The 20,734-nt window shown below is 32.8% G+C and overlaps 1 protein-coding gene across 4 annotated transcripts in view; it reads right to left on the bottom strand.

Moving 5' to 3' along the window:
- Positions 1–15,013, bottom strand: part of LOC124373818 (papilin) — a 195,166-nt gene extending 180,153 nt beyond the window's left edge. For all 4 annotated transcript variants that reach the window (XM_046832168.1, XM_046832153.1, XM_046832155.1 and 1 more), the window contains exon 1: positions 14,899–15,013. In XM_046832168.1, coding sequence (XP_046688124.1) covers positions 14,899–14,915 — 17 coding nt within the window. In that variant the 5' untranslated portion in view covers positions 14,916–15,013. The remainder of the gene's footprint in view (positions 1–14,898) is intronic.
- Between the last annotated feature and the right edge of the window lie 5,721 nt (positions 15,014–20,734).

Here is a 20,734-nt window from a genome sequence, read left to right as displayed (position 1 = left end):
CCGCCCTGAGGCCCCAACATATCTTCATCTGGTCCTCGGCGGCCAACCCCATATATCCTGCTCAGATCAGCCCTTGGATAATTTAGGTCTAAAAGCCGTGTAGGACCGGGTGTCTAGTTCTTTTTCTAGTTCCTTCACCTTCACCCCACCCCCATTTCACAGGTCCCTACTCTAATAGTAATTCAGACCCTAAGGCCGGTGCTTTGTACTGAATTAATAGCGGCAGACGTCTGAGTCGGTGTCCTTGTCTCTGATATCATTAATTAGACCCAACTCTTGACCAAACCCGGGACCGGAACCTCGTTTCAGAGCGTCTATTGGGTGTTGAGAGAGGTTCTGGTCATACGACACATCGATGTTGGTGTTATATTATACTTTTTTCAACCTGTTCAACAATTCTTACCTTTTGAGCTCCAAACATTTCTCGTAAATATAAATCAAAGCTGATTACAGTATACAGTAACATCATCGTCTAGGATTCTAGAGGATTTAATTAGTCCAAGTAATTCTCAAAGTCACTTTATGTTGAAAAGTAAGCTGTTGCATAAACTTGTCATCGTAATGATTTTGCATTTGAATACTGCTTGCAAAGTTTTGTTTTGCTCAGACTTAATTTCCATTCTTCTCTCAATTACAATCTAATTTGTTTTTACAAATTTTTAGTTTTCTTTTTGTTAGGATTGTATTTGGTTGTCCTAGTGTGATGTTTAGCCTGTCTTGTCAGTAATCATCAAATGTAAAAATCATATGTTGATTGCTTTAGTAAATAATGATGAACGAATTCTATTTAACATGCAAGTGAATTCCACTAACCATTATATATGTATGTTTTCCACAGCGGATTAATCAACGGTAAAAACATTCACCTAGCATTGCTTTGTGAACTGTACAAGCGAGTCCCTGCACGCCTTGTTTGATTGCTCGCTGTCGTGCAGTGTTGTTATACAGTGACAAGCGGTTTGTATTGTAAAGGAAAAGTAATGTGTACGCAATACCACGAAGCGACACGTGTAGTGAACTATGGATAGGTTCAGAGAATCCATTTATGTAGAGGGATAAACAATTCGTTCCCGTTGTATACCACAATTAAAGCGTCAAAAGCAATTTTTTTTATTTTGCTCGCAACGGAAGCCACGCGTTTTAATGCTAGAAATAATTATGTTGATTGTTATATAGGATCGTGTAATTAATTGTATAATTTAAACAAGCTCTTCTTAACTTAAGAATCCGTAAAGACTACTATGGTCATTAAGTCCGAGCTCTATTCGAGGAATCTCAATCCCCGTACTAATAGGTTTATTTGTCTTTGGAAGATAGAATTTCGTTTTATTTCCAATTCAGGACTTTGCAGCTAATTTGCACTGTTCGAAATATTGATAAATTAATTTAATTGAAATGTACGTGTCTATAATTACAAAATTGAAATGTATATGAGTCAATTAGGGTCGGACCAAAGTATTAGTAATTACGAAAATTAATCCTGATGGAAGTCAGTTTGTCTCTGATCATTGTTCATGGAAGTAAATTCTAAGTTTGTGTTTGGAAACTTATTGGGAATTCCTAATTATCATGTCAGGGTTTTATTTGCATCAGGTAAATTAGGCTAACATGAACATTTATTACTATTGGCTATTTTTTAACGGTTTCATCTTCTACTACGATTTTCAATCTGGCAATCTTAAATTTTAGTCAGTTCTTTGTTATAATACGTTACTTTCTCACATTTATTATAAATACAGAGGAGAAATACCAATGCAGAGTAAAAAACTGCAGCAAGTCATCAACGATCTGTATACACCTGCTTTCTACCTGGGTGGTGATCACTACGAATAAATTCTTGTACGACACCGCCTTACTCCTTAGATATGTGATATACATGGTGGTAGGGTGCCGCGGTGCCGATACCGACAATTTGAATCAATTACCCCAGTCTGCCCGGCGCGCCGCCCGCCGCCTCTCCACTGGCCGACCGGTCGTGTAATAACAGCTAATAAAGGCACCCCGTGATGAACCAACTGATTTATAGCATCCCCCGCCCTCCTGGCCTTAAAGGGTTCGCAATAAACCCGGTGTCTGGCGACCGCGGCTGTCGCGGCAGTTCTTCAGTCCGCCCAGAAACTTCGAGGAATCTTGCCGTTCGAAAGGGTTCATGACTTTACATGTCCTTTACAGAATCTATTAATAATTCGCCTAGTTTTTACATAATATGACTTCAACTCCGTGATCCAAGATATCTAGGACAACTGTGTGAACATCAGTATTTCACTACATTTGCAATTCAGCATTTAAACAAATGAAAACAATACACTGCACATATCTGCCTAAGTAGAATATATTGCGGTCTTTTATCCATAAAATCTAGCCATAGAGAATTTACTTGTTAATGTCCTCAATACAACAGGTTTATAAGACTATTCGCTTGTGTATTATATAAAGTATTGATTTATGTCAGTACTGAATTATGAGTATTAAAACGTCATTGACTTACTATAATTCCCTCAGATTCTCCTTGATGGATATGAGTTTAAAATATGTGATCTAAAACCGAATCACCGAAAAGATTTAAATATAAGAAAATAGGTCTCGCCGTGCATTGTACAAAACTATAAATCTGCGCGGGAACCTGAACATGCAAAGTAAGGGGACATTCGGTACAATAAGATGAGGTTAGAACTGATAGTGCTCCGGACAGAGAGTAGTAGTCTAGTTCAAGATTTTGACTCTAAAAGCATAAGCTATTTTAAAATACGAATAAAAATAGCCGAAACATGGCCTCTTCAAAATCGTGTACTAATACATCTAAAACAAATTAGCTAATAGTTGCACGTGTTCTTGTGTTCTCTTATTAGACGCAGGTTTTCAGAGAATTTTACTAAAAATTCTTGTCTTCGATTGACTAGACCATCATTAAATGATCCGCATCTACACTGATTATCCGAACCTAAAGGAAATCTTAACAAGCCCCTCTGAGCTACAGAGTATCCTAAATGGATTAATCATTACTTATGTTTAATGATAAATTGATACACCATGATAGTAACATAAAGTTAAAAATGCGTTTGGTTTTAAATTATCTTCTTTAATAAAAGAACATTTATTTTTGAACTCTCGACATAAGAATTTGTACATTCTGATACATTATACTGTTTCGGACCAGAATCTATCCTGAAACAGCTTCTGCTCATAGTGCACTGAGCGTGACAGGACTGCAGAGGGAGATTTACAATCATAGGTGATTGCACAGAGAGGTTTGACTAACTGGACATGCACGATTATAAACAAACTGATTGCTGCACGCTTTGAGGATCAATAAATCTTCTGAATTGTTTCAGTCGAAAGATTCTATGCATTACGATAGCCTGCACCTACGAAATTGCGTAACGCAGTGAACACTCCCAGGATGTTGATAGGATCCTAGGTGTGTTGGTTCTTCAACAATTGACCAAGCCCGTTCCCAAGGACCGCTCAGTCAATAACATCTTATTTATCTCCTCCCACACGACTCCACGATATATTTACTTTCGCCTACGATTCTCTCTTTTCAACCTCTTTGAAAATTTGAGGATCCTCTTCTTTACTTCCGTCTACCACCATTTTCATTCTACTTTGAACTTTCTTCACCAATTTTTGGTTTCTCCTTTTCTTACAAACTTTTCACAAACCCTTCTCACTTCCCTTACAAAATAAAACACCACAATTTATTTTCACGCACTTATTCTTTTCGCACGTACTTGTACATTTACCCTGAATATCGCTCCTCACATTTAACACTTATAAATTCCCTCAATAAATAAATAAATTATTGTGGAGGTATCCGAAAATATCAGCCCTCGTGTTCAAGGAGGTTTGGTTAGAGAATGTGGACGATTTATTAGCGCGACATCTTCGGCCACGTAACTCGTAAGATGACCTTTTTTGGTTTATCACACTTTATTGCTGTAAGCTGTATTAATCTTCCCTCGGTTTAAATTACGATGCTGAATTTCCATAAGTTCTCATAAATCGTATTCTGTATTTGACTAAGAAACGTATAATGGTCTCAGTAAGTCAAGGTTTGTTATGGAAGAGAGAATATATATTACTTTGATTGTGACAATAACGACATGTAAAATTTGATTTATACTATCGATTTAATGGGTCCATAGAACTAGTGATAACACACACGGAAACATTGTGCAAAGCTAAAAGTAAACCTTATGTGTAGCCGTAGCCATAACACCAGTATAGCTCATATACAGGTCACGCATAGCTTTATCTTGTAATTTATTAAAATATAAACATTTATATTTATTTCACAAATATTTTTGGTTTTAAGAATATGTTGCAAAGACTTCTCGCTATTTTAAAAGGCACAGCATACATATTTCACGTAATATATTGTACTTCGATAATTGATACGTAATAAACGGTCATTTCAGTCATGGGTTGATGCTTAGGCCTGGTCCTTGGAATATTATACCCTTAAAATGTTGAACTTACTGGGAAGAGATGGATGAAAGTCAATCAAAGTATTATTATTGTGCGGTTTAGTTTAATTATCTTACATGATACATGACAATTTCATATATTCTAATTAATGAGCTGATAGTAGCACTCATATCGCGGCCAGAAACACTAAAAACAATCTTATGTTGTAAGGTAATATTTCTCCCTGCTTATATCTTTAAACAGGTATTAAAGTTTAAAACTCTAGATTGGAATCAGATCCAACCATGAAGATAATCGGATTTCACGGTTGAACAATGATCTTATGATAATTAGTATATTTTATGATTCTAGTTAACATATGTGTTTATACGACTATGCTGGATCACATGATCTTAAAACGCATTCGGTTACGAAATACCGCATGATTACAATGATCACTGTAACTTTCGTATCTACAGTAGTCCATCCATGTACATTTTTTTCAAATATATTGTATATATACATTATGAAATCAACTCTTTGTTACATGAGCTTTTGTATTTTACATAGTAACAAGAGTTCAATGTGGGTTATAACAATAACCGTGTCTCGTTCAGTTCCTAGTTTTTAGAAATAAATACACATTTCCTGGCTTTTTAATCTTATTTTCACTTTAAAATATTATTGTAGAAGAACAATTCTCCCAAACTTCGTATCATATTTTTACTAACAACTTATTTAAGACTTCAAATTTTTTTAATCCAGACAAATAGAAAACTGTGGGATGGTTCTGAATTTATTTTCTTAATATTATATTTAATATATTGCAACAAATTATGTTATATAGACTGAAAATGTACGTCTCGTGTTTAAATATTATGTTGGCATAGTAACCATATTTTGTTCCTTTTGACAACTCGTAGACTTCATTTTACTTTTCTGTGTTCTTCACCCTCAAATATAAAACAGGCAATCCTTAACGACTTTCAAATTTTAAAACGAATCTGATGTAATTTTCATTAGCCTACGTTCAAAATGTATATAGATTTCTGAACATATTTATTTTCTGTATGATTATGTTTACATAGAAACTGTACTGGATATGTTATATTTTAAGTGTATAAAATGTGATAAACAAAATTGAAATATTACAAAAACCAAATGAACAAAATTATAATATCTAAATACTGTTTTAATTATTTTTTATATCTACAAAATGAAAAACATGCAATCTTTTCTTCTTTATATGACTATAAAAATAATGAAATTAGATGAGGGATTGCCAATTTTGAAATTAATTGTTTTCTAATTAAAATCTTCTTAATTAGTTGTCTGGTATAATTTACACTAAAATCGCTGAATGAAACGTATTGATTTAAAACCAAACGACTTTTACTGTGGTAATATTTCTCCCTGTTTATATCTTTAAACAGGTATTAAAGTTTAAAACTCTAGATTGGAATCAGATCCAACCATGAAGATAATCGGATTTCACGGTTGAACAACCATATAAAGTGTGATTACAGACGAATGAGCAATTAGCAGTCATTATCATCGCCATTTAAGGCGGGTCGTTAATTAGGTGTCGATTGAACACCATCTATCGGCTTGTTATGAAAGCAAAACGATATCTCACCACTAATTTAACATCACAATTAGCTATGTCTGGTATTTTAGGATATAAAATATGTTTCGTACGGATATGGTCTTATTGAATATTTTATACAATTATTCAGAGCATTCTTTCGCTTCAAGGAAATATATATGTTCCTCTGTAATAGCAAAGTTAGTGCACAAGCAAATGAAGCAGTTACTAAAATTATAATTTAATAAAGTTGTTTTAATTTTAGATGCAATTTAAACATAAACAAAGAAAATTATTCAAAGTTATTTTAATAACCATTGCAAGTTAATTATAATTCAATACTGTAGAATGTTATTTCTGTGGGTGTAAAAGTCGAAATGCGTAGTTCTATGCAATAGTATAGTATACGGTTTGGCTTCATAAACAATTATACAGTATTATGCTAATCATCATAATTTGGTTAAATATGTAGATTTTCTTCATTAGACAGATGTCTGTTAGCGAATAGTTGTTTTTAAATTGACTTCTTGAGCAGGAAGACCGTGTGGCAATATTAAAAACTATTATTTTTTATCAAATCATCGACATTAGGGGAAAGAGAGAACAACGGAGCTTTTTAATCACCATCTACTGTACAATTTTAATTCAAACAATATTTACTTTAATAGTAATATCATTGTCAATTACTCTAATAAATTGTGACAACATTTGTTAAATGGGTGTATTGTGTAACCACCAGTAACTGAATTTAATATGAGCACAAAGAATAAGTCATACTTATACCATTAGTTCTTATAACGATGACAATATAACCTAATAAGAAAGAGAATCATTTCTATGTTCCAATAAATTTGTTGACTTAAGACTTTAACATGAAGGAGTACTATTCATTACTCAAGTACGTGTTTAGAACGCTGCTGGTACACAAACACCGTCGATTGGTCCAAACAGCGGATACCAGAATCCTGAACAGTTCCCCAGTAACGGAAGCGCGAGAAATGCTGTCACAGTAACCGTATAAGAATGCCAATGTCAAAGCCAACGCCAACGCCACATGTTAAAATCATGTCATGGCTATTCTCGCCCAGCAGAGAGAGCAAGCAGCTGCTGGTAGTTTACCGCTCCTACTATACACGCACTATACTTGCTCTTATCTCTCCACTGCGACTGTCTGCCGCCAGTCTGTCTGCTCAATTTGCGAGACCGACCTTGGCTCTGATTTTACGCCTTTCTGAATGCCCCTGCGGACAATGGCCACCCCGCCACGTCTTGTCGAAGAATGATCAGACGCGGCAATATCTACCGACACTGTGTCTTCAGACACTTCCCATCTGTTAAAACAGTGCAACACTATAAAACACTTTTCGTTAAAAGTGAACAATGGGAAATAAAATGAGAGTGAAACGAGAAATGTTTTAACCATTGTTTTAGAGTTATGTGATATCAGAAGCGTTTCGTTTTCAAAAATATGTGTATGGGTGTCCAAGAGCGAGTGACTACATACTGTAGATCTATAAGTGTTATCACTCGATAAATTTTAAGGACAGGGGCTTTTACAGTTTCATAATAAATGCAGACGCTATTATTATCACATATTACATTTTAAATTTTTACGATTATGATATCAAGTTCAATAAAAGAAACTTATACGATTAAAACTAACACGATTAGTAACTAACACGGTTAATAAGTGTTAGTAAAGTCATTTTAGTAGACTCCCAACTTGTCCTTGATATTACAAATAAACGTTAAAAGATCGTAGCTGTCGTGTCCGGCTGCACGTTGTCACTGAACTGCTAACTAATGACACTTTCTAGAGAGCAGAGTACTAATTACAAGACTATCCCAGACACCCACGCACATTCCAGGTCACACTTACCTATATTTCTCGCTTGAAACTCTTGCACAGTAAGTATTGGCATATAAAGTTGTATTTTATCTATAGCGGCTTTATTATAATCTCAGCAGTCTTAAAATCTGTGCTCATACGACGCACATAACCTACCACATTGCTGCTGATCCCACGGATATCCACATTATATTTATCTCTTGGTACCGTAAAACACGTGTTGAAAGGGCATATACATACGCCTACATAACGTGCAATAACGTCCTGCATATGAGTATATACGCATATATTACCTGTAATGGGACTTTATAATATATTAGCACGGACCTAATACCGCAATAATTATGAAAGGAATTATTATAACATTGGAGTTTAACACTGGCGCGTGTAAAATACACGAGCGTGACGTCATTAAATCTCATTCCCAAGTATACGCTAATAAGTCATATCACCTTTCAAATTTTATTGGATTTTGTAATAGAAGTTAGCATTTGAAATCTGATGCAATGATTTTTATTTACAACATCCGATTTCCAAATGTAATAATTAACAGATCCTCCGAAAGTCAGAAACCATTTTTATCTCCTCATTTCAATGGGGTTAAAAAAGGTCTTGAATAAAAATGTTTCCTAGAACAGCAATTTTATTGTTGTGAATAAATCACCGTACCTCCCCCCCCCATATCAGTCAACATGTGCATAATATTGATATTATCCAATAAAAATTCCAACCTCGATTATATTAGTAGGTTATATAAGGTTATATTTATATTTATGATTGAAAATCCTACATATAATATGTCAGAAAACTCGATATAGTTATGCATCTGAATGTATCTCCCGGAATAGGGTAATACAAGTGTCAAAAGTGAACAGATTTGATTTGCTTATTTATCGTAATAAGTATTAACTCTCGTCTAAATCTTACACACAACTTAAACAATAAATAACTATACAATCAATATATAAAAATAACAAGGACAATGCTAGATGTGATTATCTAAGCCCGTTGTTTAAAATATTTTATAATAATCTCTTATTTTTGTACTATACAAGTTTCTTATATCCTTGGTGAATATAAATGTAAAAATTATCAAATTAGTTACAATAAATATAAGTTATTATACAAAATGTTGCCAATGATGATTTTGAAATATAATAACTCTTTTATGTTCCTGTTATTAAAACAATTCAACTTTTTACTTTAGTACAAAACGAGAAACTGTCAATAGTTTTTAGATTCTTTACACGAAATTATCTATTACACAGTTTTGTGGATAAGTTACAGATGACGATCCAACTCGAGTATTTCGACCATTTACATTGCTAAGGGACATGTAACTAAAAACACTGTAAGAAAGTTAAAAATTGCTCAAATTACTTTTTAAGACTTCAAGTAAATATTTTTAAAACTATACGAGATAATTGCCACTACTCCAATGTCTACATGTCATTCTTCAATATTTAAAATCCCTACCGGAATCTTTTTTTGTTTTATCTTTTGTTTTTATGTTTATTCAATTAAACGATTTTTGTCCTCCAAATGTGGCGTCTAAGGATAAATTTAAGCAAAAATCGTTCCAAATTTAAAACTGTGTGAAATCCAATGCCAGTATCCAAACAACAACGTCCAGCTCTATTATACCTATTATTAGTGTTATGTTATCATAAAAACACATTTAGGCTATTTCGTTGGTACACGTGTCTACTAACTCTATACTCATATACTCTATTTATCATATTCACTGCCAGCATAGCGTATTTCGCTTTATATGCGGTATTACGTTATTGCAAACTCATACTGTATAGAAAACAAGTTTGTGGGCATAACATTAAATTTGATCCAGTATGCACAAGCCAATAAACGTGCAATGAGTTCCGATCGTATAGAACATCGTGAAGTACCAAAAAACATCGTAAAAGCCAAAGAAGAGATTGACGGCAGCGTTTGGAATGCCATAAAGAACAGCTCCATAAAACGAGACTCGGTATAATCGGCAAGCGCAGACGGTAGGCTGAGGAACTTCATTTGGCTATCTCTGTGTATCTGAATTGCGTACTGCCAAATGAAGGCGTCAGACTTACTGTGAACAAGATTTCAATTAATTACGACTTACAATAAGTGTGCGATTTCGTGAAGATATGGATAGCGGAACTCAGGTGCGTACTACAAGTTAAATAGTCGGTGGAAACTAATGCAAATACATTCACGTTTACTTTAAAATCTCATAGATAATTAAATATTTGAAAGTGTCCATTAAACTGTTAATGAGTTTCTTTATATTTCTCATAGCTATATACAAAAAAATAAATTAAGTTGTACCATTTGAGGTTTTATATTTAATTAACTTATAGTCTATCGCGTATTTCTGGAATTGTTATTATTCACCAATTATTTGTATATAAGAACGTTCACTGTATATAGTTCACTTATATTGCCACATCATCAGACATACTGTGCTCAATTTGGAACTTAAAACATCAATGATAGCATTTTTATTAAAATCCCCCAAATACTGAAAACTTCAATTATAACATTTCTATTCCACTTCCCCCCCCCCCATATAAACAATCATACTAATACTCTGCATTAAAAAAGTTGAAGATATATTTTTAATGAACGCTTAATTTTAAGGCATCATTTAATAAATCTAAGACAGTATAATATTACTGCCCTAAGTACTTAGAAGCGTTTCGATATACCATAATACAAAAATTTTTTCATTATTACACTATAACACAATATTGCAAAAACGAAAGTATAACATATTGATTAAAAAATACAGTATAGAAACACTAAAATAAATAATATTGAAAATAAACATACATTGTACATCTTTACTGTAAAACTAATTACAGCATTGTAAAGATAGTAGGTATTATTATAATCTAAAACCACCTACAATGGGATGAAGAACTTTTCACTAAGAAAAGTTAAATTTTAGGACTTTAATATTACTACTTAATTTATAGTCCTGCATTTATAAATTAATAGCATTAAATATTATTCATTATTTAAGTGAACGATCAAAATTAATATTTTGAGCTTTCAAATAAAAACTGATACATTCATAAAGTTATAAGGTAAAACACGGCGAGTCCTTATGTTTCTTGTAACTAAGACGGCTATCTTAAGCTCATCAAAACAATATAACTGTTGATCCATAACGATTATACGAACCAACTGATGTGACATACGGAGATTATTACATTTTGACGTCAAGATATCTATCTATATGTTGTTGGCAACCATGGTTTTTGCAATGTGGGAACGAAACATTAATGTAATAACAGCTCGATAGCTAACTCATGTGTACATCTGGCCAACACGTGACTGTCTTATCCTTATCTGTATCACATGGGTGGAAGAGGCAATATAAAATTATCAGAACCACAAAACAAAATAATAGGACATAAAGTTTGAGAACATAAACTCAAAAATATATTTTCGATGTTATTTATACCCAGAACTGAAAAGTTACACGTACGTTTTTTATCAAGAAGATTCATATAATGCAGGAGAGACGAATAAGCCTAGAGAAAGCACATCAATCATTAACTGTGATCAGAAACCAAATTGATCAGATGATATTGTGGAGGAGGGCCTCCATTTGTCATTATATCTAAAAATATAGGCGCAAAAACATGAAAATAGTATTTAAAACGCTCCAAATTTAAATGTTTGATACTGACGTGTCGACCTCTGAGGGTCGAAGATTTGAGCAGTAGTAAACCAAGAAACCCACAAAACAGGACTCTGCGGTTAAGGTGTATCCTGAAGAACCCATTACCACCAGGTAATAGATACTCAGTGGATCTAGCGAACGCGGTACCCAGTGAACTAGGAGTGATCAGCAACTCAGAAGTATAGATACCGGGCATTACAGAATTTCCAGCCAGGAAGCCCTAGAGCAAATCCGAGGAAGCTGGATTTCGGGACCAGAAGAGCCATTGTGACCTTCGACCGATAGTTTCCATAAGAGAGGAATCGCATAACTCAGCTAAATTCAGTACCTCTGAAAAGTGGACGTATAAAATATCCCCAAAGTTCATTTTTCACATACATAATTGTTCTTTCCAAATACTACATTAGCCAGTTATGTTTGTATAGATTAACCTTGTCATAAACAATCATTGAAGTAAAGCAAATATTTCATACGCTAAGTAATAAACCGTAATGTTAAAGGTATCTGAAGTTGAACAGAAAGCACGGCCAATTGTATCCAAGTAGTGAATATTTTAAAGTTACGTCATAACCACTAGTAAAATAACACGTACATTGTAGTCCATACGTTCATTCTCTGAGCCGTAACAGGTATTATAAGATTACCGTACCACAAAACTAACACGGACTCCAGACGCAGCTAGTAAGATATTGTCTGATATAATCTTATTTAGTGATAGGTTACTTTATCATCCTGCATTGACAAACCATAGCAGACGGTACTATAGCAAGTACCATCATAAACATCATATACTACCAGAGTTAACCATTACTGTCGTATAACCCTTTCAGTACCACTTCCGATAATACTAGACTACCCTAGCACTAGTCATAATATACAGACGGTACTATAAGAAATATTATAATGTACTATAAGTAATTTGTTTTTGTTTTTTTTTACAAACATCCCTCTTAGTATTGCTCCCGACAACACTAGGCTGCACTAACACTGCATTCACTAGCTATAACGCCCGAAAGAGAGTTACTACTACATTCTGCTAGTAAGACAAGTCTCTTAAAGCAATCAGAGGGATAGGAATCGCTAAATGTTTGGTATGAATGCCTGTGGATGGTTTACTTACAGATTGTACGTTACCAGTTTAAACAACGAGAGAACAGTGTTAATGAAATGCAGATCTAAGTAATAACTTTTTATAAATATAAAATCTATACAATCCGTAGTGACATAACAATAAGAAAACTGACACTTCCAAATGTGGAAGGCTTGCACGAGAGGAAGAGGGAGCGGAAGGATTGCGAGGAAGATCGAGAGCCAGTTTCGTTGTTTGGAGATAGCATTATCGCAGTTATTAGTTTTCGTCAAAGGCTGGAAGGACAGAAGCGCAGTTTTGGGATAATGAGGGCCCAGAGGATCCGCTGCTTCTCGGAACTTGGGGCTCTGTAGCGGGCGACACATGCCACACAGACGCGCCCGCTCCCGCTCCATTCTAGCCGGCAGCAGCGAGGCACAAGTGCAAAAGTGGTAGCACAAATTCCAGCAGACTCCTTCCCCAACGTGCCATTGCTGGCAAATGCTAAACGATGCACCCGTTTATTTGAACATTGACAAGCTACTCTGAGGGTTATCAAATTATTTAAAAATCATTAAATCGTAGTTTATGCGGTTCGGGATCCTTATTAAACTTACAGTTCCATAGTTTTTACACGTAATGAGTGAAATAAATCTCGGCAAGAATATATATGATACCAAAATAAATGTACAAATATTCCTGTTGACACAGAAAGAGCTCGTTTAAAATATATTTTTATAGTTAATGCTATAAATGTCAACGAATGGCATTTTAAAATATTGTACCTCCAAAACTATTTCACGAAACTCAAGCTTTAATGCACCTACTGTTGCATTACAACGTTTACAGTCAGTTATTTGAAGGCAAAAATGTAAATCACAAATCAATCATAGAGTATTACACTATATTAAGACGTCGTCAGTTAGTATGTGTGATTTTTCACTGCTTGAATTCAATCAGATTAATTCAAATAAGATTTTTTGGAATGTACTGATGTACACTTCTTAATACGAGAAACTGGTGATACTTTTATGTAGTAATATGATTAGAGCCTTTTTACTGATCAGTTGTGTGGTTCATTTTATTTGTGAATGTCTTGTTTTTGAAGAATAACTTATTGTATTTTAGTAAACACAAATAGACTAACTCAAAGACTCAATTACCATTATAATATATGGTTGTACTGCATTACTCTTGCATGAATAAATACATGTTTAAACATGTGTTCTCTTAAATGAGTTTCTTGTTTCCCCAATTCATAAATCAAACATCAGATATAAATCCACACATTTTGAATCAGTTGTAAATCAATAATATATTTATAAGAGCGTTTCTATTTGCTTAATCTTCTTTCAGAGAAGTAAGCAACATTGATAATTTTTCAGGAAGTGTAATGTAGAGCGTAATAGAAACAGGAAACAAAAAATGTATTATATCACCGATAAAGTGTCATTTAAGAAGTATGCTATTTGCGGATACGTCTTAACAAATACAATACAAAAATGCGGATTTTTATAAAGAAATATTGCATAGTTTATAATATTGCTCGATGTAGTTACAGCTACCTAAACACGTATTCCTAACACGAGTTAGTGTTGTATTAACCCTTATACAAGAACTACTGACGTTATTACGAGTGTGTATATGTAAATCGACACATGTGTAATTGCCAATAAACGGTAATCGAGGAATATTTTACATGAAGTTCGAACTACTGGAAGCCTTGGCTAAAGTGGTACCCTTCTGAAGTCCAGCGTTCAAAGCTAAAATGCTCTAATACGTTGAACACTTTTACAGCGTTCCATGTCATCGAAAGGGTACTCTTATAGCCTATTGGAACCAGAAATATGATAAATTATATTAACCTATGCGTTGTTTGCTAAAAATTTGCAAATTTACTCAAATAACTAACTGTTCTACTCTTTTAAAATGAACAATGTTTACCACTACTGATAACGAAATATATATTTAATTACGTTGGGTATATACAACTTTCATAAACAGTCGTAGACGTTATAGTTTGACATTAAAGTATTAAAAATAGTAATTTTTGTATTTAATCCCAAATTTTCATAGTAGTGGTCTAAATGATTTATTGGTCTACATTGTTGTGAAGCTGTATAAACTGATCCTGCGCCACTGTTCAAATCTGGAATTTTAAAATCACGTTTTAATCCATTAAACAAAATTTAAAATTTTGAATAAATGATTATAGCCCAAAAATTTACAATTTTCATAATTTAGTGTAAAAATCTCTTTAAATTAATAATGCATGTATAAGCATGACCGGCGCGACGTCTTACCTCTTGAACAGGTCCATAGCTGGAGCTGGCCGCCCCTACACTCGACACTACTGATCAGAGACTGACTAGCGCGCGCTGCCGCCCTCCCCCCTCCCTTCCACTCCCGCCGTTTTTGTTCCTCTGGTCCTTCGTCCTCTGGTCCTCGTGCTTCCCTTCCCACAACCCACTGGCACTAGCACTTGACACGCCATCCTTCATTTACACTCTTGACCATTGATACCGCCTGCACTCGTCTTCGATTGTTCTTTCCTTTAGAAGCCGGAGAACCTTTCCCCGCTTCACATTCCACATCTAGCTCCACTTCTAAAAGTTATGCTTCATTTTGTTCTTAATTATCAATGATAACGAATAGTTTTCACACAGATCTTCTTTATAACTGTTTGTTATCATTGGATTGTACTTATGGTAGAATCAATGTTTAAGTGTAGATTGTCCTTTACATCATAATGACAATCTGATTAAAGAAAATAATGGAGATGGGCTATACTAAATCTTTGAGTACAATTAAGATATCAAATTCAAATAAAGTGAACTTAACACAGTAAATACAAACTTTAATCAACTCTGGCGACATACTCAATATGTTTCTGTACAACTGTTTCAAGTAGATAAAATAAAGACCTTTTAAGAAAAAGAAATGGTCTGAGATGTAAAAAATACCATTTTTATAAATTTAGCCTTGTGCTCAGTATTGAGAAAGTTTTGTAATGGCGGGGGATATTAATTATGACATTTTTGTGAAATTATCCATCCTGGGGTACACAAATTGAATAAATTAACCCCCATGACAAGATTGTCCTGACAATTTAATGGTTTTGAGAACATTTTCGGTCTTATATTATGTCATTAATCCAAAATACAAATTTATCTCATGACTTTTGAACAATATATTTTGGGGAGTTGGGTATGTAGTAATTCATAGCTATCTAATGGGTTAAAAGTGTTGGTTTACTGAAAATTTCATTTCTGTACAATCACTTTTATTTGATTTACAGTCTCAAACAAATTTTAAAATAAAATCAATATGGAGGCATACACAAGATGAGTGGGCAAACTGAATTTCCCTAGAATCATATCAATCTTTACAACTTCTTATCAAGAATGTTAATTAATTATATGTAGTTTATGTTTGTTTGTTAACTATCTAACTGGCTATAAATGGTGGAAATATAATAGAAATTTCTGAAGCCATTTCTTAGTAAGCCTTGGATTTGAACTAAAAATGTAATCCAGTTAGTAAGAATTCAAATAAAAAAATGAAAAAAAACACCCTACAGATGCTTAAAAGTCACAGTTACATGCCAAATTTCACAAAAATTAAACCACCTACGTGATATCTAGGATTAACAGAATGACTTTTTTACTAAACATACCCTTTCAAACTAGGGTATTTAAATATATAAAAATTTCCCCCAAAAAATAAATATTTCCAACTAGACATCAAAATCTATTTTCTGAGCCAATATAATACAATTTCTTTTGATATAGTGTATTAGAGAAGATACAGTGGCAACGCTCTGATTCAAGAAACATTAATTACTTCTTTATTGGGACATCCACCAGACATGACAGATAATGAAAGTTAAATAAGTTTTAAAGTATTAAAACATAAAGTCATTATTCAAGCAAATAAACACTTTTTATATTTTTAAATTAAAAACATTCTCTTTCTTTGTAAAGAATGTTTAATTAAGAGTACTTCACTAGCTGTAGTAAATAATGTTAACTAGGAGGACTTCACTGGATGTAGTAAACAAAGTTAACCTTTGGTGTGTTAAATAACTATCATAAGGTGAGTTGAAAGGAACAGTATGTGTCAGGGGGTCTACTTATAGAGACTAAATTAAATCAAGAATAATTTTACATGATATCCATTTAAATTAAAAAATAAAACTGTGTTGGCTGACCTCGACTATTTTCATCCGATCTTACCAAAAAAGGTGCCAAAAATTTTGTTGTTATTTGAGGCAACACTTTTTGGTTTTATAATTTTTGTAGGTACCAAAGTTTAACTACTTCACTAGTTGTAGTAAACTATGTTAACTAGAGTAATGCACTAGCTGTAGCAAACAATATTAACTAAGAAAATTCCACTAGCTATAGTAAACGATAGTAACCTAGAGTACTCCATTACCTATAGCAAACAATGTTAACTAAAAGTACTCCAATAGCAATAGTAAATTATGTTAAATAAGAGTACTCCAATATCCATAGTAAACAACGGTAACCTATATACTGTATATGGATAAAGCCCAGATAAAAAAGGCATCCAATTGAAAACTGGAGTTTTGATGTTAAGTCAAGTACAAATATTCTCTTCCCTTCTAGCCTGTTAGATTGAAATAAAGCAAATAAAATACTTTAGGATATCTTCATTAAGCAATTCTAAGCTTATTTTAAAAGTATTTTTCACTGTGTTCTTTTTTTTCTAAAATTGGGAGAGGTCAATTCAACATGTTGAAATAGTAATATCTATATTTTTGAACCCTTAGGTGAAAGAACATTAATAAAGACTGAACCCAAAGATTTTGAACATGATTTGCCTTAAAAATTATTAAATAAAATATTTTAAATTTTCTATTATTTATAAAAAATTAACATACATTTTAGGAGAACAAGGAAACATTTAATATTTTGAAATTTAATTGTAGTTGTACAGAGTAATTGTAAGATAATATATTTAATTTAAATATTAATTTATATGCTTTGGAAGGAGGCTGTCCAATATTAAAAGTAAAATGTACTAATATTTAATACCTAATATTAATATTTTAAGGTCTTCACCATTCATCATATGGACAAGGTTAAAATGTTTTAGAGAATGAATATTGTATATTGTTTTCTAATAGTTCGTTGTTTGCCTTAACTTCTATTCCAAGTTTTGGTGAAAGAGAAAAAATAACCCAAATTAATCTAAAAACATCCTTGAAAGCTTTTTAATTTTATTTTTATTACCTATAATCCAGTGGGGGTGGTTCTCACCTCCTGCAAGAATTTATATTAATTTAAAATTGATTGTTAGACTATCTATCATCCTAATACTGTCAGTTATTTGTTACATTATACAATTTGTTAACAGTATTCATAGGTTAAGCCATTATTGATACTATAAGATCTGTGTATGTACATAACATACAATACTTAGTGTTAGGAATACATCATCTAATTCATATATGCATTATAAAAAGTGTTAAAGTTAATGATATTCATTATTGATTTAGTATATATTTGGCTGAATGTAGGAATAGAAGTGTAAAAGTTTGTCTGTCCGTCTATAATTACTCTAGTGACTGCATTTATAGTTTGATTTTCTTCAAAATTGGTATAAAGTATCCCCTTATAAATCCACATCTTGAGTTCGGTATTCAACTCAAGGAGCATACCTCAGAACAAAACTAAATTCAGCAATAATTATCATATAATGGGTTGTATATTCAAGCCAACATAACAAACTGTGGCATAATGATTTACAGAAACATCCCAAGAATGTGGCCTGATTTCAATCTTATGTGACCAGACGGGCCAAGCCCTTGGATGGAAACAGGGAGTCAAGTGACTGGTCTGGATATCTTATTATTGGATTGGTATTATTCAAACTTAACATGCATATTCTATGACTTATGTGCTAACTTATTGGTAGCAAACGTGTTTGTAGCCAAGGGAGCAAAGTCCCAAGGTGAAGTCAATTCTCAACATCACTGTTCTGGGGCTGTTAGCAAATAATAATTTACAAAAACTGACAGTGATTTTATTGATTAATTCCAAAGTTTTGGACTTGATTTCCATTAAATATAAAAAAGGAGGGTGGAAGCCGTGGATCAAGCAACTAATCTGGGTTTCACCAAAAAAAGGGTAGCTTTCATTTAAAGCCCGATTATGACCAAACCTGAGGTTTTACCCAAAATCTGATTGAAAATTACTGCTTTACAGTTTTTAAATCCACTAAAAATCCACATTACATCACAAAATGACTTTAAATTCTGAATCTCTATTAAAGGTAATAAGTATAGTTCTTTTTTGTTATTGTGACCATACAGGCAGTCATATTATAATGAAAATCCATAAAGATTTATTCCAACTACATGAATATCACATGCCGTAAATGGAATGCAATAGGTGGGTTATTTTGTAGAGCACATACCTTAATATGTACCAAAATAAGTAAACTTGTCAATTGGTTTTAGCCAACAGTACACTAGGTTTAACTGTACAACAGCTCCTTTCTGAAGATTAATACACAAACATATGACTATTCTGTAGTCTTAACAACCATCTTAATTGTGATAGCAAAATGTTATTACATATTCGAAAGTTGCAGTTTTCTTAATAACTTTGTAATTGATTAAGATACCCAGCATTGGTTTTCACCATTGAATTTAAAACTATGTATACACCATTGGTCATCAAACTTTTCAAGCACTGTACCCATTTACAAAAGTATAAGTTTTGTATACCCTCTCTTAAGTAATAAACTTGGTTATTAAAAAAGTTTTTTAGTTAATATAGTTTAACCTCTGTACCTTTACTGGGAAAGAATTTTATTAAAACAAAAAGATGCTTTTTATAAAATTTTTTTAATTGCCTTTTTGCAAGACAAACACAATATTTCAAAATAGACTTGCTTTAAAAAAACGTAATGAGGACGAGTCTGCTTATTTTTACATAGTTGATCAATGTTCAGATATAGTTTTGTTAAATAAAATATTAAATTCTTTTTAACAATTAGTTTATTTTTGTATTTTTGTTTTACTTAGATTTGAAAAGCCTATTTCGCATGGTAACTATTTAGTTGAAAATCCAATAAGGAAATTCTTGACAAATTTCTTCTTATTACTGTCCAAAACCAACTGAAAAATGTAATAATGTAGCACTGAAATATTTATTTTTTAAAGTTGAATAAAATGGCAATTCAATTAGTTGTTCCTTCTTAGGAAGTAATCAGGTTCTAGAAACTCCTGTAGCATCAAATTAAAAAAAGTCATGGATTCAATGAATCTTTTGTCTGGGGGAAGTATATTGTTATTCAAGGATTCAATGAATTTTGGTGATGTAATTTGAGTTTTAAGATCAGCAAAATTAGATATATACATATATATGACATCAAATTTTTAAGTCTCATTTTTGTTTTTTTACATAATTTTCCTGTAAGGTAATGTTTTTATCATTGCATTAGTTTTCTTTTCAATGTAGAAAACATAAACACTAGCTTGCATGGACATATTCCAGATATTATTTTTTTTAATGTCACTTAATAGGGCAATTTTAAAAGCCAACCAAAGTCAATGAGTATTGATGACAAATGAGATTTTTGTTCAGTGAAGAAAACGTGCAATTCATTGTGGAATTTAAATATACCGAATAACTCATTACCAAGTGAAAAATCAGCAAACTTCAGTATAAAGCAACAAATTCTCATAAAGACTTCCCATATGATGGCAAAGAATTTTAAAATATTGAGATTTTTGTGACCTTGTGTCAATAACATTCACAATTTTTACACTCTGGTTGAGGACTTCTTAGTTAGTTCCCGTTTAGTTCAACAGGACAGCCCTTAGTTGACAAAGCCTTACAATGAAGGACACAAGTGAAGTTATACTCAGGTGAAACTTCTTTATATGGCTACCAACTCAGGAATGTGACCACTCAGCCTTGACATCATCTACACACACTGACACACAGATTTTTCATTCTGTTCCGTTTTCCAAAAAAAAGAATTTAGGAGTTTAAAATAATGTCTTACTCTATTGAAGAAGTATTTAGTGATTTATAAAACGAAAGATCTTCAAATACTTTATTTTCATACATTCCACTAACAAAAATGATCTTAAAATTTCAG

The sequence above is a fragment of the Homalodisca vitripennis genome, chromosome 1 (genome assembly GCF_021130785.1).
Source record: "Homalodisca vitripennis isolate AUS2020 chromosome 1, UT_GWSS_2.1, whole genome shotgun sequence".
NCBI classification, from domain to species: Eukaryota; Metazoa; Arthropoda; class Insecta; order Hemiptera; family Cicadellidae; genus Homalodisca; species Homalodisca vitripennis.
The sequence above is the reverse complement of the archived record's forward strand: the minus strand, read 5'-3'. Positions and strand labels throughout refer to the sequence as shown.